Below are 26,848 nucleotides of genomic sequence, written 5' to 3' on the forward strand. Positions count from 1 at the left end.
GTCCAAGCGCCCACCACGTCCACAATCCACAGTCCACAGTCCAGTCACTCCAGTGTACAGTCTGAGTCCAGTCTACAGTCCAGTCCACAGTTCACTTCTTGATTGCTTTTCCTTCTCGTCGCTCCAGATCCGCCACTGCCTTTTCGACAGTGACATTCCTGCAAAATTAAGATGGGTCTGATGTCGACTACAGGTTACTATTTTTCTCTTTTGCTACTCATGTGTTAACGCTAAATACAAGAAATGGCAACGCAAAAATAATAATAATAATAATAAATAATGCTACCCTGCATATAGTCATCCCCACTAGAAGTCGGTCTGCAGCGCCGCTCATTCATCGTTCTTCTCTCTTGCGGGGCGACTTCGCACTCCATTCTCTCCTCTTTCTCTTTCCCTCTTCTTCTCCCTCATTTCCTTCTTTTGACCAGCCTTTCCCTCTTCTTCAACCTCATTTTACATGACCCAAAGTCTTCTACCTCCCTTCTCGTGCATATTCTGCTACTACTTCGCGCAGAGGGGCTCTTGTCGACCATGCTCGCAACCTCCATGACCCCGCAACAGCCTTCCACCAACATGGCCTGCAGTTTGGCCCCAACGACTAACAACCGGCCGACCATCACTTCCCGACCGAAACTCACCCTTCAGACATCATCCCTGCCTTTGACCTTTGGCACTTCCTCCACGGGCCTGTCCCTCTCGCTGGTGGCCGGCTCGACTGCGTCGCCCACCGTCCGCAACACGTTCAAGAATGCCTACGATGTGACTGCGCCCGTCTCGGCCACTTCCTCCCCCTCTTCGAAATATCCTAGTCATCGGTTCAGCAAGCCTTCCTCGCCTTACACCACTCACAACCCATATCAACTACCTATGGGAGTGCGCAGCATCCTGCGCAACTCGCCGCTAGAGCCAAGCTGCCGTCGCAGATCCACCCCTGCGGCTACCAACGGGTCGAACGGCGCTCCAGCCACGCGCCGGGTGTTCTTTCCGGCCAAAAAGCAAGTCAGCTACCGCTATCCGCTCGAAGAGGAAATTCAGAACGTTCATTACACTGCGCGCCACTCAGATCTTCATGAAATGAACGAAGAGCACCCGAAACAAAGCACATCGAGCGAGGAGTCCGATTCCGCCTCAAGCAACTCATCATCATCATCATCCGACACAAACTCCTCCGATGAGGAGCCCCAGACCAGGTCCAAGCAAGACCTACTGTCGCCTGTGGAACGAAAGAAGAGAAAGCATCAAAAAGCCGAGCGGCAGGTCCGCGCGGTCGCATTGCGAGAGAAACTGGAGGACATGACACCGCAGACGCCGGTCCGCAAACGTGCCAAGCGGCGTTGCGAATGGCGCTGGACCTTGGGCCCGTTGCAGAACCGGGACGGTCTATTACCTCCGGTCCAGGAAGAGCGGACAACATCATCGGGATCTGACTCAAGTTCCTCCGACCGTGAATCCCAAACGTCCTCCGCGGGTTCATCCCCACTGCTCAGTGCCACCCCCTCGCACGCCCAATCCAGTCCCAGCTCGTCTGTCGCATTTGAGCTGGAAACGAACGAGTCCATGAAGAACACGACGCACGAAACGCAACGCCCGAATCCCGAATTCTCACGATAACCCCATGGTGATGAACCACGACTACTACCTTGATGACTTGCGCTTTCATTCACGACTCATGCATATAGACGGCAGACGAACCTATTCATCTCATTTGCATCAGGCCTCTCCAAACAGAGGCTATTTTTTTTTTCTTATTCAACCATGGAAGATGGAGATCATTGTCTCACCTTGGATTGTCTGAGACATTCCAGGCGTAGCGGCGATGATGTCATCCTCAGACCGCCATCTTTTATGACTTTCTATATATATAATTTTCTATCTATTTCTAATACATACGAGCATCCACACATCCACACATGCATGCATGCCATGCCATGCCATGCCTATGCAGAATTATTGAACCACTCTACGTTCCCTTTTCCTCCTTTTATTTCCTACAAAGATGACAGCAGGCTTCCGCACATTCAGGATCCGATCGAAAGACGGACCTTTCCTCAGATATTAATATAGCAACACAAGTGGAGCCAACACATCTATCCCGTCGCAACGACGATCTCCAATAAATATAGATTCATGCATGTGGCCCTGCACGTCTTTACTGTACACTGGACACCACCAAATGACGCTATCCTGCAGGCAGCACCATTTTTTTTTTTTTTTTTTTTTCAAACTGACCCTTACTGCGGCTCAACTGACTAAATATATATTCCCATGCGGAATTAATAAACATAAGAATACGACGATACGATCTGACACCACCACTCCATGTGCGCGCAAATAGAAAGAGAAGAAAAAAAAAATTCGCCGCCAGGAGGTCAAAGCAGCCCGCATGGTGCAGTGGCATAGTTTATCCGCCCGATTAGGTAAAATAGCCTCGTATCGATGACTGTGTATGATCGCTTCTGGAAGTGTTCTACTGTCTTCTCTCTGGAGAGACAAGACACGACACTTTTCTTTGTGATTGAGTTCTGCGATTTCTTGCACGTTCTTTTGCATATATTGTGCTCGGATTCTGCTTTCGTCTGCCGGTCTCGCGACGGGCTCTGGCTCTATAAATAGATCCAAGTAAATGGGTTCGGCTGGGTATTTGTGCACTAGATCCGTAGGGAGTGTATCTATCGATACATCTGTGAGAATACTAGGGTCGTCTTTCCACTGCGTCGTCGGCAATAGTAGCGAAGAGAAGAGATGATCTAAGCTATTCGGCATTTTAAGTTGAATGGATAATAGTTAACGAAGTCCGTACCACACTTTCATCTCGGGAAACAGTCGGTGCTCGATCCTCTGTCAGAGAGACCTGGCAAGGTTCAATAGTGTATCTTCCCTGATTATGACACGGTGAGAACAGTGGCAGGTTTGATGTTGACGTCGAGGTGTGGGAAGAGGTAGCGTTGGTGGTGCTGTAAGGGATGAGTGACTACTACTGACCAAGATATTTATAGAATCGGCGGGGGTTTTTTGGAGGGTCTGATATACACCGTACCGTGTGCACTTTGGGTGCTGGGTGCTAGGTATAATGTACATGGGGCTATTTGTGGAAGAGTAGGGTTTTCCCTCAACTGCTGCAGCGCGAGATAGCATTGTCGTGATTTGCAAACTCACACATCATGATCGGCTTACGGGCAACCAGACTTAGAATCATAGGCTCATTCATTAGTATACTCATAACTCCAGACTGTAGTGTACACAATTGAATCGAACTAGAAGAACCCGAAAAGAACGAGAACAAATCATGGTAGGTATTTCAAACTCAAGTCCCCGTCTCGGTCTCGATATCTGGCTCCCGACCCGACAGATTCCCTGTGAATTTCATCTTCATCTTACGGAGCGCGTACTTGGTCTCGTCGCGCGCGAACACCGCGTTCCGCACAGGGCGCCACTGCATCATCCCCCGCTGCTGGCGTTGTTCGCTGCGCTGTTCGGCCTTCTTTTGGACCTCGTTGGTGCTGGAGCGGCTGGGTCCGCTGCTGGCGCTGGCAGTTGTAGTGGTGTTGGTGCCTGTCTCCGAGGAGCGGCGGAGGTTGCTGTTGACGTCGAAGTCGTCGTTGTCAGCTAGGGTTCGCTGCTGCTGAGGTTGCAAGGAGTTGTTGATCTCGTGATCGTGATCGTCATCGTCGTCGGATTCACTAGACGAGGAGCTGTCTGGGTGGGCTTTTGTTTTCTCCTCCGCGTGCATGGTACCGTAGGCTGTGGCCTCGGTACGTGGGGGGTTGTACGGGTTATGCGGCGGAGATTCTCTGCCCGGTTCTGCGACTTGCTTGCCGTGCTCGTCAAGATAGGCGCTGGGGTCGTGGCCGAAGGCGCCGCTCCAGTCGTAGCCTTGCTTGTCGAGCCAGCGTTTGCGTTCGCGTGGGTCAGCGTGCTTGAGAATGTCGCGGCCGTCGATGAGTGATTTCTCGTGCAGCTCTTCGACTTCCTCTGGGACGGAAGCAGACATGTGCTGGGAGCGCACGCCCTCCGCGACGCAGGCCTCCCAGGTCTCGAAGGTCTCGCGCGAGTTGCTGTCTACTACGAACCGTTCGTGCGAGTCGTCGATGCCTGGGCTGAAGCGGCCGCTGAAGCGGAGGCGGCCTATCTCGCGAAGGTCTTCCAGCCCGGGGGACTTCTTTGACTCCCAGTTTTGCTCCGTGATGTAGTTCTGCGTGAGGCGTTTGCCGTTCTTGGTGTGCCAGATGGGAATGTCAATCTCCGTGGTTTCGTTGTCAACCAGGTGCTGGAGCCAGAAGACGGCATATGCGGACGGGTGATGTTTCTTGTGGGTATGGAATTCGAAGACGACAGGGGAACGATAGCGGTGCTTGATGGGGAGCCGGAGGCTACGGCGATATGTCTCGTCTGAAAGGTCGAAGGTGAGGTTATTGTTCTCGTCGACGGAGCAGACGTGCTTGGTGATCTTGCCGCTGCTGCCACCGGTGCGGAGCTTGATCTTGCAGCGTTGATTGAAGTTCACAGTGGTGAGTTTCTCGGAGACAAACTCAAAGGTGCCAACGTCCCAGCCTAACATGTTGGGTGGGAGGCGAGTCTCAATGGACCGGAACAGAATAGAGATGCGGATGCGTCCGAATCCAATTCCACCATCAAGAGGATACCATCTGGTGACTTGGGAGCTGGTTTGCAAGAGGTCTGAGATCTTCAGAGGCACGACCCCCAGAATTGGGTCGTGCTGGCGGTAACGCTGGTCGCGCACTCCGATAGTCACAAAGGCGGATCGCCAGTCACGAATGAATCGTTCCGTTCCGGCGTTGAAGATGGGCTTGGAGCTCAAGGCCTTGGCGCGTGTGCGGTAGATCTGATTGTTTCTTAGCTTTGTGTTATAGAGTAGATCTGTGCAAAACTTACCAGCTCGTCGTTGAGGATAATCTTGCAGTAACTTGTGGGAAGATGGCTGCCTTCTTCCTCTGTGTTGTCGCCATACGGTTTGGCTGGCTCGTATTCGCGTCCCTTGCGGTTTCCTTCACTACCCTTGACATTGTTGATCTCCAGGTTGACAATCTGATGGATCACGATGCTAAGAATACCGCTGGGCCACAAGGGATCTGGAGGCGTATGGGTGATGGCATCCTCCTCCTCGTTGCTAATGACACCCTTCTCGTCTTGGAACTCCTGGACGTCTCTAAATTGCTCGGGTAGATCTTTCTTCTTGCCATCGGTTCGCAACTCTGCCCTGAGCTTCGGTTTGCCAAAGAAGCCCACTTCCCAATGCAGCTCTCCTGGCATCTCGCTGCCTTCGTTGAGGCCTTGTAGTTTTGACACCTGCGCATACATCTTGCCAGGGTGCTGGATCATCTTCCGAATAGGTAACTCTACCTTGCCGACGATGTCATCAGCAGTCGTGCGGTCCGAGTCCCAGAGTTCGACGCTCAGGGCTTCATCCGCCTTGATGAGCTCGGGTGTGACTAGCAAGGCGGCGGTTTCCTCCCAAACCGGGTTCAAGTCGTCTGTAATCACACGAGTACAGTACATGGGCTTTCCATACTTGGAGAACGACAGGTTGATATACGGATCGCTGCCCCCACCGTAGCTGCCGCGCCGATCCTGTTTGCTAAGGCCAATTGCACGGTGGATACGCACCCACATCACGCCCAGAGCCTGGGTTTCCTTGACGATATCGTCGCCCTTGAGCAACATGCTAAGGTCCATTGTCATGGACTTGGGTGCTGCAAACAAACCAGCCGCTGTGGCAATGGCATAGTTGACGAAGTTTGAGATTAAGGGCAGATTGAGGATGTTAACTCCCCCTTTGACCATAGGCATACATCCGGCCTTGACGTGGGGAAGGCCAACTAGACTGAACGTCACGTCCTTCACAAAAGGAGCCTCGGGCATCATCTGGAACCTTGCTCGCACGGTGCCTACCAATTCCGTTAATTCTACAAAGACAGGAAATGGTACTCCAAAAAGGCCTTTGGCGCCCAGATAGAACACAATCTGCATATGCATGTTGCGCGCCTTGGACGAAGTTGTTTGACCGCTCGGTTTTGCGTGGTAGGCAAAGGATGCTTCAATATTGTAATAATCGCCGCCTTCCTCGGCAGCCGCAGCCTCCTGAGGGTCCTTGTTCTTGACGTTCTCTTCGTGAACCTGATCCTTGAGCTGCTTCACATGGTCATCTGGCAATGCGCGCAGGCTCAGAATCCGGATAGGGTTGTTTCCCTGGTCAATTTCCGCGATGCGCACGTTTTCAACCACACCCGGCGCCGAAGCTTGCATGATGTCTTCGATGGTGTCGGCGACGGGAGATAACATCTCAGGATTGATCAGGCCCCAAAACACACCAAGAAACGAATTCATCCATTCGACGGATTCCGGAAGTAGGTTGGCGGTGGCCTGGGTAACTCAAATCAGTATGAACTCTATCTGTTGCTGAAGCTTGGAGGTTCTCGTACCATTTGACCCCGGATCTGTTCACTGCTCCATTCCATTTCCCGGCCACTGCGGATGACTTCTTGCACCCACAGCCAAACACCACTTGCAATACAGAAACTGAGCGGAAGCAGGCCCCATAGCGATCCATTGAACATGCGGCCCAGGAAGACAATTCCCGCAACTATACCCAAGCATAGACCAATTCCTCGTCTTTCCAATTGATCAAACATCGGCTTATAGGTGACTGTCGGGGTGGGGTGGAATAGAACATTTGTTTTCTCGCCGTGGATAGGGACATCTGAAGTGGTGCCCTCTGCGATCGGATCGGGCGGTGCCGTAATGTCCTGATTCTCCTTATATTGCGAAAGGCTTTGGTCTGGCGCTGTTTTGACCTCCTGCATCCTCATCAGTATCTGCTTCATCCATTGCGATGTGATCGTAACTCACCGTTGGTTTTCCAAGATTGGCATTGGGGACTACCAACTGTACCGATCGTTAGCGAGAACATTTGCTGCCCTTGCCGATACACAAGGACGACATACCCTGGGGTCTTTCACAGCATCCATCGAGTCTTCATCCAAGTCTTCCACCTCAATTTCCTTGCCCGTAGTGGGATCGGTTACCATGCGCGTCTTGCCGGTGGTCTCCCGAGGCTTATGAGGCATCTCCTGGTTCTGGGCCTGTTGCTCCCGCTTTCTGGCCGCCAGCGTCTCTTCATGGGCCTTTCGCTCCTGCTTGTCATGCTCCAGACGATCCATGAAGTGGCTGATGGTTGGAACAGGATTGCCACCGCTCCAATGCTCGCCCATTCTATGGGTTTTGGGAGATTCTCTCCCACCTGTAGCCTGTGCCATTGTCGCGTGCCTTCCTTCTTCGCTCGTGTATGGGTATGGTGTGAGCTCGCGGGTCAATCGGGGAATGTAGACAAGATGAGGGAGGAATTGTTTCGAGCTTTCATCCCCTAGCTTGGACAAGCTAGGACCTCCGGAATCTCTGGTTCAGAAGTAAAATCAGTCTGACAATACAATCTTGAAAGAAAACGAAGTAAAATCAACGAAGCAAGCAGTCAGCAGTCTTGGGAGGTGAAGTCACCTTCGAGCTGCACTACGTCATAGTGGCGAGGAGCAGCCAAGCCGATCAGCCAATGATTGCAAGACGCGTCCGACATATGCTGGATGTTTGGGGAACAGGCTAGCCCGGCCTTACTGTCCACCTTCCTAGAGATCCAGATCAATCTCCAGTCACTGCGTTGGTGATGATCGACAGATCTCTAACTTGGTTGTTGTTTACTTGGATTCTCTTCCTTCCGTTATGTTTCTGGGCGGAAAGCTTGACTTGGCGCGCGCGGATAGCCTCCGGCCGAGTGGGAGAGAGAGGCATTGACGGGCAGTTTGGGTGAGGGTCATCTTCCTACGTGATTGAGAGCGCACTCTGCATCTCATACACTCACCTGGTGCGATAAGGTGTATAGAGCGTAGAGGGATGGCAGGAACGACCGGGATGCCTCAGCTCGTGCATTGTTCAGACGAGATGATGTCACCTCCCGCTTGCTGTGTCCCTGTGCTGACATCGGTTCAGCATCATTTCCACCTTACTTGAGTCGGCTTCCCTCTGAGTGCACGGCTCGGGTCGCTTGACTGTAGTGTCCAGGTCTGAGCATCGCTCTCAACGGTCAACGGGTGGGTGCATGCTGACCTCGATATGGACAACGGATGGGAATCGACTAGTTCGCAACACCGAATTCTACCTAAGGCATGGCATTTGCTTTAGTCAAGCCCTTGGTTAACTAATTACTGTCGACGGTAACCAGAGAGTCGATGGTGCTATTGCATTGCATTCCAGAACAAGTAGTAAAAGATACTATGCACGTGCTGTCCGATTGGCCATGGTTACAGATCTTTCTGGTTCCATAATTCGAACGGCATATTTCGATGTCAACTCAATCCCCGATCTCGTAGCGCCAGCTGTAGGCTATTCCCGTATTGTTTTGGCTGAGGTACAGTACATGCTCTGGTCGAGACCGGGAAAGGCAGGCGAAGACGGAGTGACGCCGGCGGTTGAGTGAGTTGACCGCCCGCCAATGAGCCTGTCGCTTCTGCGGCGCCGACGTGACCTCTCGGCATCGTCGTCACGACCTTAAACCTCGTCCGACAGCCATCTGGCGATTTCAACTCGTCCTCCATCCTACAGTCTAGCTCAGATCATTTATCCTTACGACTGTACACGAATTGAGACGCTACGACGCACTCTCTACCAACCCAACGGGTAACTACTGTTAAGAGGAACAGCAACCGCTCAGCCATCACCCACAGACACAACACCTGCCATTTGCCGTGTTTCAGCGACTCTCAATATGTCCTCTCCAGCCGAAGAATCCCCGGCTCAGCGAGCAGCGCGTCTCCGTCGTGAGCGCCGCGAAGCGAAGATCAAGGAAGGAGGTGCAGCTCGTCTCGACAAGATCACCAGTTTGAGTGGACGAACCCCTGCCAGCCGTATGTAGCTATCCATGAACACCACCCACCTTTCCCCACAGGTCTATACAGAGCAAACGACTAACCCTCATCAGTTCACGAAGAGACCTCCTCACCATCGCCCAGCCCGCAGCCCGAATCCCGGCCACAACAGCCAGCACCACCAGCACCAGCACCACCAGCGTTTCCGACCACAGCACCAGCACCAACCCCAGTCCAACCCCAGACCAACCCACCAACTTTCCCCGACCGATCCCAACCGGAACCCGAACTCGACCCCGAAACCCTCCAAGCCCAACAGGAACTCTTCCGCGCCCTCCTCCGCCAGCCGGCCCCTTCCCCTAACCCACAACAACGACAGCTCCCCGACAGCGCCGCCGCCCCCAACCCGGCGGGCGACTTACTCGGTCTCGACGCCCGAGACCCGACCCTCAAGATCCTCAACTCCCTCATGTCCTCCAGTGCCGGCGGCGGCGGCAGCGGCAACCCCCTCGAGAACATCAACCTCGCAGACCTGGGCCTCGGCGACGGGAAAGAGTCCTCCACGGATCTCCTGACCAACCTCGGTCTGCCCCCGTTCCTGGCCAACCTGATCGGCGACGCCATGCGCCAGAAGACCGACGCCGAGAAGCGCGAGATCATGGTCTGGAAGATCGTGCACCTGGTCTTTGCCATTGTCGCGGGGATGTACCTGCTCTTCGTGCTGGGGTCGTCCGTGAGCGTCTACGGACGGGCGCCGCCGGCGCCGGCGACGGCGCGGGATCCGTTCACGGTGTTCATGACGGGGGAGGTGGTGCTGAGTGGAGCCCGGGCGTTGTTGCGGTCGAGGGGGAAGGGGTTTGGCTTGGGGTTGGGGGTGCAGTTAGTGCGCGATGTTATCCGGGATGGCAGCCTGATGGTGTTTTTGTTTGGGATGGCGACGTGGTGGCTTGGGGACAGATTGGTCTAAACTACGGGGACTTCTGTCTGGAGCGATGGGGCTTTCGGGCAAAGTAGGCTGAGATGGTTGTAAATTGTCCGCATTCCTATACATGTTTTATTAAATCATGATTTATGTCTGTTTATTATCTTAGGCCTGCATAGCAACTGCCGCACACTCGTGACTATCACAGGACAAGGAATGGCACACCGAGGTAGCTTCAAACCAGTCTTGCAAATGCTACGTGGTGGCTAGTCTACTCTCGCTGCTCGCCCTAGACGAAGTCTCCCAGACTAGCCGGATGAATAGTGGCCACGGATTCCCACCCCGGTGTAATAACCCGGTTGTAATACAACCGTTCTGCGCTGGACTCCAACGGTCCACACCACCCCCAGCCTATCTGCCCGTCTAACCCAGCTACATAGACCACATCCTGCCCCCTTGCCCTCTTCCCGCATGCGCAAATCAAACGCATATTGATCCCTCGGCCGGAACCTGAATTTGTACCGTACTTATTTCTTACATCCCTGCAACCCAGCTAGTGAGAGCACGCACTCACCAGGTACTAATAAACCCCCGGCACAGACTGTAAACAGTCAATATACACGCAGGTACTAGAGAGGCCCGACTATCTACCTAGTCTAGCCTTCCCCACCCGCAGGAGTTTTAAGCCGTCAATAGAAGGCGCATATTACTCTGTCGCCCCTCGAACTAAACTAGACTCCTCAATCCAGAATGAGCCGGCGCGCTGTATATTGGGAAATGGAGATAGATACCCAAACAAGCAAGATCGGCTCACAGGCTGGTGTGCGCATCCGATAACGACCCGGTTGGTTAGAATGCCAGTGCCACTCGATGGAGGGGGTGGAACGATTTGGTTGAGACGGTTTAGTGTTGTCTTGGTGCCTGCGACTGCGCCAGCCGGACACTGGGATCTGCTGAACTAGTCTAGACTAGGTGACAAGGTCAAGAGATGGAAACGGATGGTGGAGGCGCGCTGCGGAGCCAACGCTATACTTGTAGGTGTTATATCTGGTGCTAGCTTTTATATGGGTTTCGAAAAACGCTTATTAGGGTCGGGGTCTTAAGTTCTTAATATCCCGGTTTGGAAATTGGAGGGGAAACTAAGGTTTTGGACGTGGCCTGGTGGCAGACAGGCTTGATTATCAGTTCTGTCAAATTGTCAAGCAATTGTGGGAGTCCATGCTAAAGGGAAGGGGGTGGCAATCACTCCCATCCGGCGCTGCTCTCAATGCTCCTTTCTAGTTTAAGAGTGCACAGAGTACAGACTGATTGAACTGCTTTCATGTCTCGGTAGGCACTTCGGGTCACGCACTGGTTACTCACTGGACACGCACCAACTGCTTCTCGGGCGGGTTCAGTGAAGTAGACCGGGGCGACCATAGAGGCTTGCATAGCTCGCTCTTTGAAGGCCTAATGTCGTAGTGTCTTGGGGAGTCTTGACTAGCCAGTAAGCATAGCATAGCGATAGCCCCTCTGCGTAGGCTCGAGGGGATGCAGTACCTAAGCCATCATATTCGAAAGACCAAACAAACCTGCATTGACCCTTGCACCTACTGACCTACCTGCCCGTGCAGATGCGCGAGTGTTCGAAATGATGTGTATATAACGAGAATTCTCTGCATTGAGGGTGGAAGAGCCAGGGGAGTACATGGTATCCCGGGCCCGGGTATCCATGATCCATTTTTGTATACAGCTTCATGGTTAAGGTAAAGAGATCCCGGGCCCCGCCCGGCCTGGCGGGAGCCTTGCCTATGAGAATTTTAGCCGTGGCAGCCTTAAGCTGAGCCATAGCAACACTTCTCCAGGGTCACGGGTACAAACAACTATTACCTTGAGAATCCGAAGTCCGCGTCAAGCTTCTTATACACGCTCAATCAATCCAGATAGTCATCCGTCTTTTTGACCATATCCTCACCCTTTCTTGATCTGCGAGGCAAGGCAATCTCCCAGGAGCCGCTTTTCAGAAGTGGAGGCTCAGCAGTAGTCCTGCTTAAAGATGGGGTTGCGATCGGGAGTCCATTACGATACATTTGGAGCACGGATTACGAGTTCCAAATGAACCTCGAAAGCTTGAGACGCGAGCAAGACGTCCATCGTCGCTTGCAAAGCGTTGAAGACGACCGTACTGAACGGATAGTCCGCTGCGTCGGGTACTCAACTGAAGCTTAGTACACACCTAGCTTACATGGCCAATGGCGATCTCCGGGCGTATCTTGCTAAATCCCGGCCGTCCCATGGGCTTCAATTCAAGAGGCTTTCGAGAGATATCTCGCACACTTGACTATATTCATGACCGACGGGTGCTTGTCGCAGACATTGCCAGTCGGAACTTTCTTTTGAACTCAGATCTATCTCTCAAGATTTGCGATTTTTCGAAGGCGTCGCTTCTTCCATTGGACTCCGACATGGAGGCTGCGGACGATCATGGGCACAATATCCAAATTGACATTGACCTGCTTAGAGCCGTGATCTATGAAGTCGTAACCGGCAACAAGTGTGAGATCGACCTCTTCAAGGATAGCTCTCCAACCGACGGCTGAGCACATTTGCCGGAGAGAAAATATCTTCCAAGTACTCAGGGTATGTGGCTAGGCCAGATCATTGAAGGCTGCTGGAATGGGGAGTTCCGCAGTGCCCACTGTCTGTCGGAAGCATTGAAATTCGTCCATCTGCGCTGCCCTTCTCCAATGGCTCACTCGCACAGTCTCAACTTCCTGGATTATGTCAAGGTGTCCATCAAAGAACGGTCGGCTACGACTATTGTGAGTGCTTTAGGCTTGACGATTGTTATTCTGATTGTCGGAGGGAGAGGGTTTCTGAAGCTTCGGGACTTCTATCAGTCCTCATAGATCTCTTCGGTGTTTTCCTTGGATTCGATTCACTTTCATACCTGCCTTCACATCTTACATACTCTGATGCAGTCTGTATGTTCTCGGCTTAGTAATAATACCTGCGCTAGAATCATCTGAGTTGAAGATTCTTTCTTTGTGACGGGTGACTTTGAGAATGAGCGCTGAGGTTGTGGGAAACTCGTCCGGGTGATTGCTCAAGTGCGCACGCACCTGGGCCGCTCACTCCACGATTAGATCAGTGAGCAAGCAGCGGCGGCACGTCAGGCCGAATCCGGAAAGAGAAGGCGCCCGCCACGCCCGGTGCGGTCCGGCAGAAATGTTCAGTAATGCTGCTGTTTGTATTCGTTCTTGTCGTTGGTGGTGATGGTATGTCCTAGTTCTGACTGTTTTTCCCCCGTCGACCATTGACAGATACTTTGAGTAGCTGAGAGTGCTGATTCATTGTGGTACTGTGACACCCGCTGGACCCCAGTGGAGTGGGTAGGAGGAGACGACGAAGTAGCATAAACTGTGGGTAATCTAGCGGCCGCCGGAGCCATTGTAAGGCCAAACCCATTCATGCTCATCCGCAACCGGCCTAGAACACAGCGTCGATGTCGATGAGCAAAGACGCAGCCGAAGGATCCGTGATTAGTTGTCGAAAGAAGGAAAGAAGAAGAAGAAAAGAAGGATCTATTTTATGATGATCAACGGCCGCTGGCCAAGCATGAGCTGAGCGCGGGTTGAGGAAGTGAAGTTGATGGCTAGTGAGTGTTGATCAGGAGAGCCGGAAGCAGAACAGCAAGAGTGACCGACCTCAGAGTCGCATTCCTAATTCGCACTGCGGTTCCTGGAAATCACCCTTCACTGCCAAACAGAGTCGTCCGGTCATACTATGATTAGAACCCCCATTCTGGAAGAGAAGCAAGGCCCCGGTTATTCGGTTGAGAAATCTCCTGTTCTCCGCCCGAAGGTACCTTGACAGTATCCCAGGGCCACGGAGACAAGGAGCGCCCCATAAAATAGCCGAACCGAAAGGCAATGGCCGCGATCGACCCGAGAATGTTATCTATGGTGTGGCAGAAATCAACGTGATCGACAAGTGAAATCAGTGCGCCTGAAGGCCATTGTTATGATTATCGGGCACTGTCCAAGGGAACCACGGTGAACTGCCTCGGCAAGTGGACAGAGTTGTTGGCATGGTTCCTCTCCCCGCAAGAAGCTCTCTGTGTGACATGCTATACAGATTATGCTGGGATCGGCCAGCCTCAAAGCGCACGTGTAATGAACGGACATGTGCCTTACATCCTCCCGCTCAATCCGTCGACCCTTTACAGTCAATAGAGTTAGACTTACGCCGATTATCTACTTAGTTGTATCTGCCTCGTGCTTATTCGGATTATCCGGGGCGGTAGCATTTCCTAATTAGTCTGATGATACCCCAGGCAAAGCTCCTTGTCTGCAAACAGAGATCTCGGAGGATGTCACCAAACGCTACCGGTGGGCGCAGCGGCGGTCCCCAACAAACTAAAAGACGCTCCAGTAAACTTGGGAAACTTCAGTAAGGTTTTTGAGTTTCGAATCCCCCGCACGGCACAAACGAGCCATGTTAGTCATTTGCGAATCACCCTCCAATCGCGGCCGCGGTGGCGGTTCTTGTGATGTTACCTCCCCGCGCTTTTTCTCGCTGACGGGCTGTCTCTGGTTCTTGTGCTGCTCAAATGGGCGTTGGGATTGCTCATGCCCTTCGTGTTCCGGGGGATTGGACTAGTTATAGTGGAGGGAATGGGACCCTGGAAGGAAGCGAGCATCCAGAATCCATCACCATTGGACAAGAGTTCATACTACCCGCGTGGTCTGCAGCCGACTACAGTAAGAAAAGCAGCTAGTGGGAAAGAATAGATTGAGATGGAAGCGGCGCAATCGACTAGTCTATGCATCTCTGAGCATGGGATTGCGACTTGAGTCCTGGACTCCTGACAGTCAGATCGTCGCTTGCCTTTCCCCGGAGCAACGGAAACCAGAGGCTGTCAAGCCCCGCATGGCCGAGCCCAACCTTTCTCTGGCGGCGTGACCAGACTAGCCAGGCTATTCCCTAGTGTCCAAAGCGAGTCAGACCTAAGGAGAACTCATTTTCTAATTTGAATTAGGAAATCTGATTGAAGTTGGGATTCAATTGGGGGTGGACATGGGCGGGAAAAGACTGTGCCTGTTCAGGGCTTGCTTATCAGGGGCCCGCATTGGTGTGTTTGTTGGAGGAGCCTGTTCTAGGGTATCAGATGCCGGGGTGTAGTACAGTCAGTAGTACACACAAGACATAGTAGAAGTTCTCCATTGAAGAGGGAGGGGTATAGAACCCTATGGTTGAAGGAACAGGATAATTCATGATGCACGAGGTCAATGGCATCACCAATGGCAGGAGGACCGTCGGGTAGGAGGAAAGGAACTCGGGTCTTGCTCAGAGCTCATGTTTGGGGTCAGCAACCACCACTTACTACTAGGTATCAGTTCCATGGACCAGATTGACTTTACGGGGACGGATGGAGGGACGGAGGGGGAGGAAAGGAGGGAAAAGAGGGAATAGGGAAAGGGAAAGAGGAAAGAGGGAAACCGAACAATTACACCGGAGTGACAGTACGGTAACTCTGTTTGTCTTCCTCTCTTGCTCTCTCTCCACTCTGTGGGCGCGACACCGGGGGAGCGGGACTGACTCTCTCAACAATAATCATTAAAATAATACTACCATCAAAAAAAGCACTTGAACGGACACTCTTAAATATCGACGCCTCAATCCCTCTTCCCCAGTAGCTTTTCTTCTTTTTTTTCTCCTTTTCTCTTTTAATTACTACTATTCAACTTTCTTCTTCTTCTTCTTCTTCCTCCTTCCTTCCCTCTCCTCTCTTCTCTTGTGAATTCCCTCGTAACGAAACTAACTCCCCTCTTCCACCCTCACTCCCCCTCCCTTCCTCCTTCAACCCACTACCGACCAACCAGTGCTGGTGCATATCAGTGAGTCGCCCGCGCAATCTCCGTCTCACGTGCTTGAGTCGGTCCCCTTCAGTATTGCGCCGGAGACTGCAGTGACTGACTCTGTCCGTTTTCAACTCTCCACAGAAAGCCCAGCTTCACTCTGCCCGAATTTCCCAGTTGAACTTCCGTTGGGACACACATAACCAATCATAATCATGGCGGACGGCAGTATCATGCCTCCCAAGCCTGCCGTGGTAAGAAAAGCCCGCGCCTTACTTAGGGCCGAGAAATCTCCGGGTCTCCATTCCGCTAATTCCTCTACCATTGGGTGTGCAGGTGCTTGAGGCCCACGATGTTGATACTTTCCATGTTCCCCAAGCTTTCCACGAGAAACACCCCTCCGGTCCCCACTTGAAAGATCTCGACGAATACAAGAAGCTCTATGAGGAGTCGATCCGCAGCCCCAACACTTTCTGGGCTCGCATGGCCCGCGAGCTCCTCACCTTCGAGAGAGATTTCCAGACCGTCCACACCGGTTCTCTAGAGAACGGTGACAGTGCCTGGTTCGTCGAGGGTCGCCTCAATGCCTCCTTCAACTGTGTCGATCGCCATGCCATCAAGAACCCTAACAAGGTTGCCATTATCTACGAAGCCGATGAGCCCAGTGAGGGCCGTACCATCACCTATGGCGAATTGCTGCGGGAAGTCTCCCGGGTCGCCTGGGTCCTGAAGCAGCAGGGCGTCAAGAAGGGTGACACGGTCGCCATTTATCTCCCCATGATCCCCGAAGCTCTCATTGCCTTCCTCGCCTGTGCTCGTATCGGTGCCGTTCATTCCGTTGTTTTCGCCGGTTTCTCCTCCGACTCCCTGCGGGATCGTGTCCTTGACGCCGGTTCTAAGGTCGTCATCACTACCGATGAGGGCAAGCGCGGAGGCAAGGTCATCGGTACTAAGCGCATTGTCGATGAGGCGCTGAAGCAGTGCCCCGATGTGACCGGCGTTCTGGTTTACAAGCGCACCGGTGCTGAGGTCCCCTGGACCAAGGGCCGGGACGTCTGGTGGCATGAGGAGGTGGAGAAGTACCCTAACTACTTTGCTCCCGAGTCCGTGAGCTCCGAGGACCCCCTTTTCTTGCTGTATACCTCCGGCTCCACTGGCAAGCCCAAGGGTGTCATGCACACGACTGCTGGTTACCTGCTTGGCGCGGCCATGACGGGCAAATATGTCTTCGACATCCATGATGACGACCGTTACTTCTGCGGCGGGGACGTTGGTTGGATTACTGGCCACACGTACGTTGTGTACGCGCCTCTGTTGCTGGGTTGCTCGACTGTCGTCTTCGAGAGTACTCCGGCCTACCCCAACTTCTCCCGTTACTGGGATGTGATTGAGAAGCACAAGGTCACCCAATTCTATGTGGCCCCGACCGCCCTGCGCCTGCTGAAGCGTGCTGGTGATGAGCACATTCACCACAAGATGGCCCACCTGCGTATCTTGGGATCCGTCGGGGAGCCTATCGCCGCCGAGGTCTGGAAGTGGTACTTTGAGGTTGTTGGCAAGGAGGAAGCCCATATCTGTGATGTATGTGAATAACTCGATCTAAGGTTTGAGGGTACCTTCGCTAATATGTGTCGATGTGACAGACTTACTGGCAAACCGAAACCGGTTCGAACGTGATCACTCCTTTGGGTGGCATTACGCCGACCAAGCCGGGTAGCGCGTCGCTTCCCTTCTTTGGTATTGAGCCCGCCATCATCGACCCTGTTTCTGGAGAGGAGATTTCGGGCAATGATGTCGAGGGTGTCCTTGCTTTCAAGCAGCCCTGGCCCAGCATGGCTCGGACCGTGTGGGGTGCCCACAAGCGCTACATGGATACCTACTTGAATGTCTACAAGGGCTACTACGTGAGTACCTGCCATTCCTGAGTTTTTGCATCTTGCTTGACAGCTTGGCTGACTTGTGCTTGACCAGTTCACGGGAGATGGTGCTGGTCGTGACCACGACGGTTACTACTGGATCCGGGGTCGTGTGGATGATGTTGTCAATGTCTCTGGACACCGTTTGTCTACTGCCGAAATCGAGGCTGCCTTGCTCGAGCACCGTAAGTTATTCAAGTCCCGATCAATGACAGACACTAACTCTTGCATAGACATGGTGGCCGAAGCTGCTGTTGTCGGTATTGCCGACGAGCTGACTGGCCAAGCCGTCAACGCATTCGTGGCTCTCAAGGAGGGCAACGAGACCACCGATCAGGTTCGCAAGGATCTGATTATGCAGGTCCGCCGCTCTATCGGACCCTTTGCTGCCCCTAAAGCCGTCTATGTGGTGGAAGACCTTCCCAAGACCCGCAGTGGCAAGATTATGCGCCGCATTCTGCGCAAGATTCTGAGCGGCGAGGAGGATAGCCTTGGTGATACTTCCACTGTAAGTCTTCTATTCCCTCAGTTTTCCCCACTAGCGCTAACGCAAAGGCAGCTCTCCGACCCCTCAGTGGTTGACAAGATCATCGCCACGGTGCACGCTTCCCGCGGCAAATAAGTGTCTGTCTTTTGTGAATGATGTTAATGAAAGCGAAAGTTGGGAGGAAATACGACGCTGTCGCCCGGATCGACGTGGCTTGCGTCTGTGCAGTTGAGCTTTATATTGTCTGAAGACGGAGTTTTTCTTTTTCTCTTGTTGTGATTCCCATTATGGTCAGAAACGGGTGACATTCTGATGAGCTGTTAATTTTTTCAACGTATATACCAATGCTGAAAGAAGTCTTTCTCGGGTCTAGTGGATGTACACGGTCTCTTTATTGTCTATTGGAATGCGGGCGGCCAAATCGCGTGCATAGAGATACAGTAATATAGAAAACCACCTACGTATTTTGTCGACCTGAATGGTGGCTGTAATACTATGGCCCGACACCTACTCCTCAAGCACTGGGAATGATCGCGTGAACTGCTAGTTTCTGGCTGAGTCCAGGCCATGCCCAGTTCATAACACCAGGGGCGAATACAACACCTTACCACCACCAGATTTCTGTTTCCGAGCCAATCATACCTATGCTACGCTAACCCCTCTGGTAGTTACTGAAATTCAATCCGTATTACTCATAGTTAAGATCCCGTGGCGAGACCACGGTCAGGGTCAGTCTGCTTAGACGATGAGACAAGTGGACTGACTGCCAATAGTGAGTGTCATGGAGTGGTAACGGTCTTATCAGCGAATCTCAGCTGGCAGATTCACCAGAATATACACCCTTGGTCCGAATGCGTTATCTCAAACAACATTCAAACTGCTGTTCAAAAACTGCGTTTTGAGTGTGTCAGGCTTCATATCGAACACTAAACCCTCATATATGAGTTATGATAGCCTCACGTAAACAGTTTTACCAACCCCCCTCCGTTAGCATTCACAAGCGAAAGGTCATCCTCAGGCATCAACAGATATCTCCAGCGAAAGCTTCAGGCAGCAGAAGCACCACGTGAGCATTTGGTAACGGACCGTATTGGAGTGCAATATTACCAGTTTCCTCTGCCTGAACGTACCCGATCTGCCGGCGGAGCGTTCTGTACCGGGCGCGTAAGCGAGTGAGACACCGCCCGAGAGCCTCGCCGCCTCTTCCCTTTTGCAAGCAGCCTCTTTCCCTTCCCTTCGAACTTCCTCTCCGTCGCGCGTCCTCGTCTTCCCTTCGACCATCCCTCTGGCCTTTTTCTCTTCGCCGCCTCCCAGCTTCAGGACGTTGACTTGCATCTTCGCTCCCGAGGGTGACGCCTCGTCTGTAGCAGGCGAGACATCCTTAATCTGCTCTTCTCCCCCCTCCCACAAAACACCTTTCCTCTTGGGCGCGTCGAGAATCTCGGCTTTCCCAACCCCAACACTCAAGCTCCTCACTTCGCACGCTAAATAGAGCGTTGTGATCGACACTCTCGCATACGCTACCGCCTGTCCCCGGGAATTAAAACCGCATATAGGCGTTGACGTGGACGAGCGCTCGACCTCTCAGTTAGAGAACGCTTCGGAACGGATGAACTCATAAGTCGCAAGAACTCGATCTGCAACATGTTCGGTGGAGGATTCGGTCAGAACAACCAGCAGAGCTCCGGCTTTGGCTCGGGCAATGCCTTTGGTGGAAGCGCAAATACTGGTGGAGGTAGGTACTGACCTGACCGCGAGCTTCGTCACTATTGACTCCCACTTCCCTCATTCCCTGTTCCTGCCCTTCCCTGAGATTTTCTTGGTTCTTTCGAACACTCGCCTGGTACTTCCCAAACGACCCACAGCAAAGGAATCCAGTCTGGCTCGTGCCTTGGACGTCATCTCACGACGGCCTCAACTTGCAAATCACCAGATTCTCACCGCCGGGCGGGGACGTTTTCCTATTTGTTATGTCGAATAACACAGCAGCACTGCAAGAGAAGGGATCGCAGCTTCAGTACAGTCTCTGACAGCATCTCCCCCGTCATCTAGGCTTTGGAACCACATCGTCCCCATTTGGGGGTGGTAACACGTCAGGCGGTGGTCTGTTTGGAAATACTTCCAGTAGCTTCGGTTCCGGCGGAGGTACGTGCTCGACGGCTATATCTCCCATGGGCTTGGCGATCCTTTCTCTTCCATCTGTACCTTGCGGCAGACCCGCGGTTTTCTACATATCAACTACCAAGCTGGACTGTAATCACTGCCGCTCTGGGACCGTGGACAACTGGCCTTGCGTCGCGACCCGGATGATTTCACCCAGAACCGGGATGTCTCGAAATCAAACCGCCTTCTGCCCGCCAAGGACTTTTGGAGTTTATTCCGTCATGATCTGGCATTCCAAGCTTTGTACCACGTTGCAGCATAGCTAACTTTACCTCTCTTCTCCTAGGATTTGGCACCAATAACCAGACACAGGGGAACTCCTTGTTCGGCACGTCGAAACCCAGCGGCTTTGGCACTACACAACCTAGCGGCACCGGCAGTTTATTTGGATCCAACGCCACCTCGACTGCAGGTAACAGTGGCTTCGGCGGCTTTGGCTCCCCTGCGAACACCGGCAGCAGCGGCTTCGGCGGCAGTACTGGTGGTGGACTCTTCGGCGCCAACAAAACTACCGGCGGATTCGGCAACACAACTGGTACTACTGGCTTCGGTACAAGCGGTGGCAGCACCGGCGGGTTTGGAGGCGGAGTCGCACCGGCCTTCGGGGGCGGCAGCGGTACGGCTTTCGGCCAAGCCGTTCCTCCCTCCGACGGTACTGGCAGCACCCCGTTCAGTCCCTTCACCGAGAAGGACGCCGCTAGCAGTGTGACAAATCACTACCAGAGCATCACTTTCATGCAGCCATATAGCAAGTATTCTTTCGAGGAGCTTCGGCTAGGCGATTACAACGGAGGCCGTCGATTCGGAAACGGTAGTGGACAAGCGGGCGCCTTCGGCGCTCCCGCCTTTGGCGGCTCAGGCTTTGGAACCCAGCAATCCACTGGTTTCGGATCAGGCGCGAACACCTCTTCGCCATTTGGCGCAAACACCAGTGCCCCCTCCGCCTTTGGCAGCACAACCCAAACCACAGGTGGGTTTGGCGGTACCACTTCCAACCCGTTGTTCGGAGCCCAGAAGCCGGCCAACACCCTCTTTGGCGGCGGATCGACAGCCGCTACTACTACCCAGTCGAGTTTATTCGGTGGTAACACGGCAACCTCGGGTGGCTTTGGAAACACTACTGGAAGCACTGGCTTTGGAGCTGGAACGGGTACCGGGGGACTGTTCGGCAGCAGCGCCAGCAACAACCAGCAACAGAGCAAACCTCTCTTCGGCGGAGGCAATACCTCGACTGGTGGGAGCGCATTTGGTGGCTTCGGCACGCAGAACACGAGCACTGCCTCCCCCTTTGGCGGCACCACAGCTACGTCTTCTCCGTTTGGAGGTCAACAGCAGCAGCAGCAGCAGTCGGGCAGTGGTTTGTTTGGCGGTACCGGCTTTGGCCAGCAGAATCAAGCTCAGAATCAGGCACAGACCCCGAATAAAGGGCTATTTGGTGGATTTGGCGCTAACTCACAGCAGCAGCAACAGACGAGTACTCCGAGTCTTTTCGGTAGCAACACCGGCACCGGCACCGGCACGACCGGCTCCTCCCTCTTCGGTCAGAACCAGCAGACCCAGCAACCGGCGGGCGGCGGTCTATTCGGAAGCTCCAGCAATACCCAGCCAGCCCAATCGAACTCCCTGTTCGGCGGAGCGCAGCAAGGCCAGAAGAGTCTGTTCGGAGGAGGCACCACAGGCACTGGCACCGGCGCGAGTCCATTTGGAGGGTTCGGTAATACACAGAACCAGCAGACTGGTGGCGGCTCGAGTCTCTTCGGCGGCGGTGCGGCCCAGCAACAGCAGAAGCCCAGTCTATTTGGTGGAGCTGGAGCCTCGGGCGGTGGTTCCCTCTTTGGAGGAGGCGCAAGTACCACGACGCCGGCTGCCGGCGGATCCCTCTTTGGCGGCGCCACGAGCCAGAATCAACCGACGGCTACTCTGGGCACCTCCAGCCTCTTTGGCGGCAGCCAGTCTCAGTCTACCCCACAGCTGGGCCAGCAGCCCGCCCCTGGTAGCTTGCAGGCATCTCTGCTCGAAGGAAACCCATATGGGAACCAGTCCATCTTCTCTGGTCTGCCAGCCCCCAGTGCTGCAAGCCCGGGCCCCTTGGCCACCCCACTTTCTTCCGCCAGCAAGCAGAAGCAACGAACCCCTCTTCCCGTTTACAAAATCACGCCCACTGCCGCCAACCGTCTCCTGACTCCGCCCAAACGTGGCTATGGGTTCTCGTACTCCACATATGGGTCTCCCTCAAGCACCATCAACACTCCGGGTGGACTCGGTGGTAGCGTTCTCGGTGGCTCCGTCATGCGCAGCAGCTTCAACTCTAGCAGTTTAGGCCGCACCAGCTTCAGCAAGAGTCTTTCCACCAGCAGCCTGCGGAAGACATTCGATCCCGAAGCTGATAGTGTTCTTTCCCCCGGTGCTCTCTCTTCCGGTGGCTCCCGTCTCTCCAGCGGAGGCCTGAAGCGTCTCACTATCGATCGGAGCTTGCGGAACGACCTGTTCACACGCTCCACCAGTACACCCCCTGCTGCCATCACCAACGGAGATGAGGCTGCCTCGCCTATGGACAAAGGGAAGAAGAAGGTTAGCTTCGAGTCTTCATCTGAATTGGCACACACCGGCGGTGAGATTGTGCCTGTCGATACTCAAAGCCCTGAGCCAACCCCGGAGGAGCTAGGTTTCCTGCGTTCTGTGCGCAAGAGTGGCACCATCAACGGCATCAATGGAACCAAGTCCCCGGAGACTGTCGCTCGTTCTGAGATGGAATCCGTCCGTAACAACGAGTCGCCCGCTGTTCCGGAGCGTGCGGAACAGACTGCCACCGGCACTGCTCCCAAGCGACTTTCCTTCATTCCTGGCGGAGACCCGCAGCCGGGCGACTACTTTATGAAGCCTACCCGCGCAGAGCTTAGCAAGATGAGTCGGGAGCAATTGAAGAAGGTTGTGGGTTTCACTGTGGGACGCGAGCACTGCGGTCAGGTTACTTTCGATGAGCCTGTCGATCTGACTACCATCGACCTGGACAAGGTCTGTGGCGGATTTGTCGACATCGGAGTGCGCAAAATCACCGTGTATCCCGACGAAACCATAAAACCACCCCGCGGTAAGGGCTTGAACGTGCCGTCGATCCTTCGTATTGAAAACTCCTGGCCCCGTGGCCGCGATAAGAAGTCGCCTTCGCCCCTGACGAGCGGGCCGTTGTTCGACAAGCATGTCGACCGGTTGCTCAAGGTGCACAACACCGAGTTTATCGACTATGAAGTGGAAACCGGCACATGGGTTTTCAAGGTTCCTCATTTCACCACCTATGGTCTTGATTATGATAGTGATGAGGAAGAAGAAGGTGAGAGCCTAAACCAAAGCACTTTGAGTGCTGCTCCTGACACTCCGACTCCGAAGGCCCAAACCCCTGCCAATCCCGACAACACCGTGGGTTCGGAGCACCTGTCGGCCTTCTCCACTGACGACTCCTTCCTCGGTTCCGTGGCTGGCGTCGATGACGACACCTTTGATTTCAAAAAGCGTAAGATAGTCCCCGGAGCGTTTGGCCAACAGGCGACGGAGACGATGGATGACGAGCATTCGGGCTCGGAGGAGGAAGAAGACGAGTCTTTTTTAGAGGACGGCTCCACGGGTTCGACTATTGAGCAGGACGGCGACGACATTACCGAAAGTCTGCAGTCTGGCGAGTCTGAAGTCGAATTGGATAAGAGTGAGGAAATGGATATGGCGGGTACATTTCCGAACCTTCATCATACCGTGGAGCGTGACGACACCGAAAGCACCGACACATACATGGAAGACCCTCGGCTGTTGCTGAAGCCTTGGAATACGCCGGCGAAGCCTCGTCTGGATCTGACTGGTGATTGGGCCGAACAGTTGCAGCGTACTATTAGCCCCCGGAAGCAGAACCGCGATGCCCTACGTGAGATTCAGGCGAATGCTTTCAATGACCGGTCTTTGCATGAGGAGACCCCGAAGCAGTCTACCAGCGAGACAAAGCAGAAGGGGTTTGCAACCAGTATTGATCTAATGAATTCCTTATTCCAGCAACCTCGGAAACAACAGGCCGCATCTCCTTTGAAAGCACAGAGTGCACGGCCCAAAGGCCCGGAGGTATGATTTCTCTTTCTAATTTTACATGACTGAATTCTTCCTTTCAACCCCATTCTTGAAGGGGCACATCGCCGTTAGCACATTGTCACCCAATAATTGGAAAGCACGGTTCTGACTTTTGTATCTCTAGTGGCCCTACCACAAGCAACCCAAGACTTATGCCGGCGAGTCCAACGAACTGAGCGCTGATGATCTTGCCTTCCATCACTCCTTTAAACCACGCTGGGGACCCGCAAACTCACTGCTCTGCGTACGTAACAACATCGGTCCTATCGAAGTTGGGTTGAATCGCTGGGAACACAGACTCTCCGTAACCAGCGAAGGACGCGATGTTTCCCTTCTATCGTATCAGAAGGCCACTGAGCCGACTGTGATGCTCGAAGCCCAGCGTGAACAAACAATCATCAAGCCCGTGGATGGGGTAGTGCCGTTCGCTCGCCTGGCCCGAGCCGACTTCCAGAAGTTGTCCGCCACAGCATCGAGCAGTACAGGCGTGACCGACCAAGAACGTTTGCTCTGGCAGCTAGCTAATATCTTGTTCAACGACGAGCTTGAGGATGATATTTCTGCAGGCGTGCCCCAGGAGGTCCGGTCGCAATTTTCCCACCGCATCAAGAAAGATCGTCTTACCCGGTTGTTGGAAGGAATCATTCGTCAGAAGCAAGCTCAAAAATTGGGCAAGGTGGGATCGGCTGAGGAACGAGCTGTCCATCTCCTTTGCGCCCACCGGGTCGAGGAAGCCTGCAGTGTCCTGCTCTCAGGCCAAAACCCCCATCTTGCCACTCTCGTTTCGCAGATTGGTCGCGATACCACTGTCCGGGAGGACTTGGCCAAGCAAGTTGATATGTGGCGTCAGAGCAATGCGTACTCGGAAATGACCGAGCCTGTGCGCGCTTTGTACGAACTGCTCGCAGGCAATGCCCTCCGCAGCGAAGGAAAGTCCACTGGGGCGCTTGAGGATCGGATATCCGCGTTCACATTCTCGGAGCGGTTCGACTTGGACTGGTTCCAAGCTTTTGGTCTGCGCCTTTGGTATGGGATCAGTGACGAGGAGCCGCTTGAAACTGCGGTCTGCCAATTCGTCAACGACCTGCGCAGTGGTGTCGAAACCGCGCTTCCCTTGCCACTTCCCTCCGAATTCCATGAATTCAACGCTTCGCAGGATCGAGAATCTCCGCTGTGGGTGCTGCTGAAGGTGTATGCCGCGACCACTGATTTCGCTAAAGATACCCAGTTCGAGGGACTGGAATTCCCGGCCGCCCTGCTTCCCGAGTCGTTGACAGGTGACAGGCTGACCAACCGCTTGTCCTTCCAGTTGTGTCAGCTCCTCACGGCGGCGGTTGGGCACAACGATCGTTTCCAGCTCAACGTGGCTCAGATGGATCAGCTTACCTGGGATTACGCATGGGAACTCTGCAGTTCTGGTGCCCTTGCACGGAGCATTTTTGTTCTGCTTCACCTCTCTCGCGCTTCCGATCGGGAACGAGCTATCAAGGACATGCTGGCTCGATTCGCGCCGCTGCTTCCACAACCGACTAAAGAGGACGGATCACCGGACAAGATGTGGACGTACCTAGTCCGAGATACACAGGTGCCGGAGAACTGGATCTGGGTGGCAAAGGCACTTTATGCGCGGGACACCGGGGATGCTGCCCACGAAGTGGATTACTTGGTGCGGGCCAAAAACTGGAACGATGCACATGCCACCTTCTGTCGCGTTGTCGGACCGTCGGCAGTCATTGAAGGCGACTATGCTACGCTAGAAATGCTGGTGTCGGGCTTTGGCGCCGAGCCGGAGCGCAAAGTGCGTGGCTGGGCTCGAGGCGGCGGCATCTACGACGATTTCCTGCATCTGGCCACGGCCAGAGCTGGCAGACGTGACTCGACGCGACTGTACCGACTGGTACAAGCATTGGTTCAGCTGGGGGATCAGATCCGACAGGGCTCGGGCGTGGAAGGCCTGGAGGAACGCGTTGCATTCCGGGAAATGAGTCGAGCCGTGGCGCGCTGGACGTCACACGAAGACAGCCAGGTAAGGGGGCTTGGGGTATACGTGATGATTAATGATACTAATTCTGTTTATAGGCCAACGATCTGTCGAGTGTGCTAAGTCTGCCGCTAACGGGCGATGCGCGCCTCACGCAGACGGCAGAAATGAGTCGACGTTACTACGGGGTTATTATGGCTGGAGGGTATTAATTGGATGGCTGGATGAAGGCACGAATGGCACAATTCAGTTGTCGGGGAAGTCATTGGATCTAATCAAACATGTCGTCTGGTCGTTTTTGGATGACCCTTGGTGAAGGGGCGTCTTTTTCTACTTTTCTTTCGCATTCTGTTATTCTCGTCCCCATCTCCCTCCCTGTTCTCACTTTCCCTCCGCCTCTATCTTACTTCTATCTGTATCAAAAGGTTGACATCATCGATGTGCAGCTCCTTATGTATCCTAGCTGTGATTCGTTTGTTCCTCTTCTACTGCATGTATTTCTGTGTTTCTTCTATTTTCTCTTCAGTGATTGCCTTCTTCATCTTGGTTTGCTTTC

General features: G+C 53.7%; 6 protein-coding genes across 6 annotated transcripts; 5 read left to right on the plus strand and 1 right to left on the minus strand.

Annotated features, from left to right (window-relative positions):
* Positions 1–177: 177 nt before the first annotated feature.
* On the plus strand, positions 178–1,926 carry BO97DRAFT_8956 (uncharacterized protein). The gene has a single exon (XM_025701123.1). It carries the CDS (start codon positions 532–534, stop codon positions 1,609–1,611), a length of 1,080 nt encoding a protein of 359 aa, XP_025556699.1. The 5' UTR covers positions 178–531; the 3' UTR covers positions 1,612–1,926.
* Positions 1,927–3,196: 1,270 nt separating this feature from the next.
* On the minus strand, positions 3,197–7,459 carry BO97DRAFT_359431 (C2 domain protein). The gene is made up of 5 exons (XM_025692320.1): positions 6,963–7,459; positions 6,868–6,903; positions 6,441–6,815; positions 4,894–6,381; positions 3,197–4,843 (listed from the first exon to the last, which is right to left on the minus strand). Exons 1-5 carry the CDS (start codon positions 7,272–7,274, stop codon positions 3,305–3,307), a joined length of 3,750 nt encoding a protein of 1,249 aa, XP_025556700.1. The 5' UTR covers positions 7,275–7,459; the 3' UTR covers positions 3,197–3,304.
* A 1,092-nt stretch (positions 7,460–8,551) lies between these two features.
* BO97DRAFT_439428 (uncharacterized protein) lies at positions 8,552–10,025 on the plus strand. The gene is made up of 2 exons (XM_025697983.1): positions 8,552–8,912; positions 8,987–10,025. Exons 1-2 carry the CDS (start codon positions 8,774–8,776, stop codon positions 9,838–9,840), a joined length of 993 nt encoding a protein of 330 aa, XP_025556701.1. The 5' UTR covers positions 8,552–8,773; the 3' UTR covers positions 9,841–10,025.
* Positions 10,026–11,979: 1,954 nt separating this feature from the next.
* Positions 11,980–12,683, plus strand: BO97DRAFT_439429 (uncharacterized protein; the record flags this gene model as incomplete). Its single annotated transcript, XM_025697984.1, has 2 exons — positions 11,980–12,330; positions 12,427–12,683. The coding sequence occupies exons 1-2, from the start codon at positions 12,027–12,029 to the stop codon at positions 12,681–12,683; spliced, it is 561 nt and encodes a 186-aa protein (XP_025556702.1). The 5' UTR covers positions 11,980–12,026.
* Positions 12,684–15,566: 2,883 nt separating this feature from the next.
* On the plus strand, positions 15,567–18,409 carry BO97DRAFT_467096 (acetate--CoA ligase). Its single transcript, XM_025699618.1, has 6 exons — positions 15,567–15,889; positions 15,972–17,216; positions 17,279–17,539; positions 17,607–17,736; positions 17,785–18,059; positions 18,111–18,409. The coding sequence occupies exons 1-6, from the start codon at positions 15,851–15,853 to the stop codon at positions 18,171–18,173; spliced, it is 2,013 nt and encodes a 670-aa protein (XP_025556703.1). The 5' UTR covers positions 15,567–15,850; the 3' UTR covers positions 18,174–18,409.
* Positions 18,410–19,682: 1,273 nt separating this feature from the next.
* On the plus strand, positions 19,683–26,504 carry BO97DRAFT_419787 (nucleoporin family protein; the record flags this gene model as incomplete). Its single annotated transcript, XM_025696594.1, has 5 exons — positions 19,683–19,773; positions 20,091–20,183; positions 20,488–24,305; positions 24,436–26,337; positions 26,391–26,504. 5 exons carry the CDS (start codon positions 19,683–19,685, stop codon positions 26,502–26,504), a joined length of 6,018 nt encoding a protein of 2,005 aa, XP_025556704.1.
* Positions 26,505–26,848: the final 344 nt, after the last annotated feature.

Source organism: Aspergillus homomorphus, assembly GCF_003184865.1.
Source record: "Aspergillus homomorphus CBS 101889 unplaced genomic scaffold BO97scaffold_1, whole genome shotgun sequence".
In the NCBI taxonomy this organism is placed as follows: domain Eukaryota; kingdom Fungi; phylum Ascomycota; class Eurotiomycetes; order Eurotiales; family Aspergillaceae; genus Aspergillus; species Aspergillus homomorphus.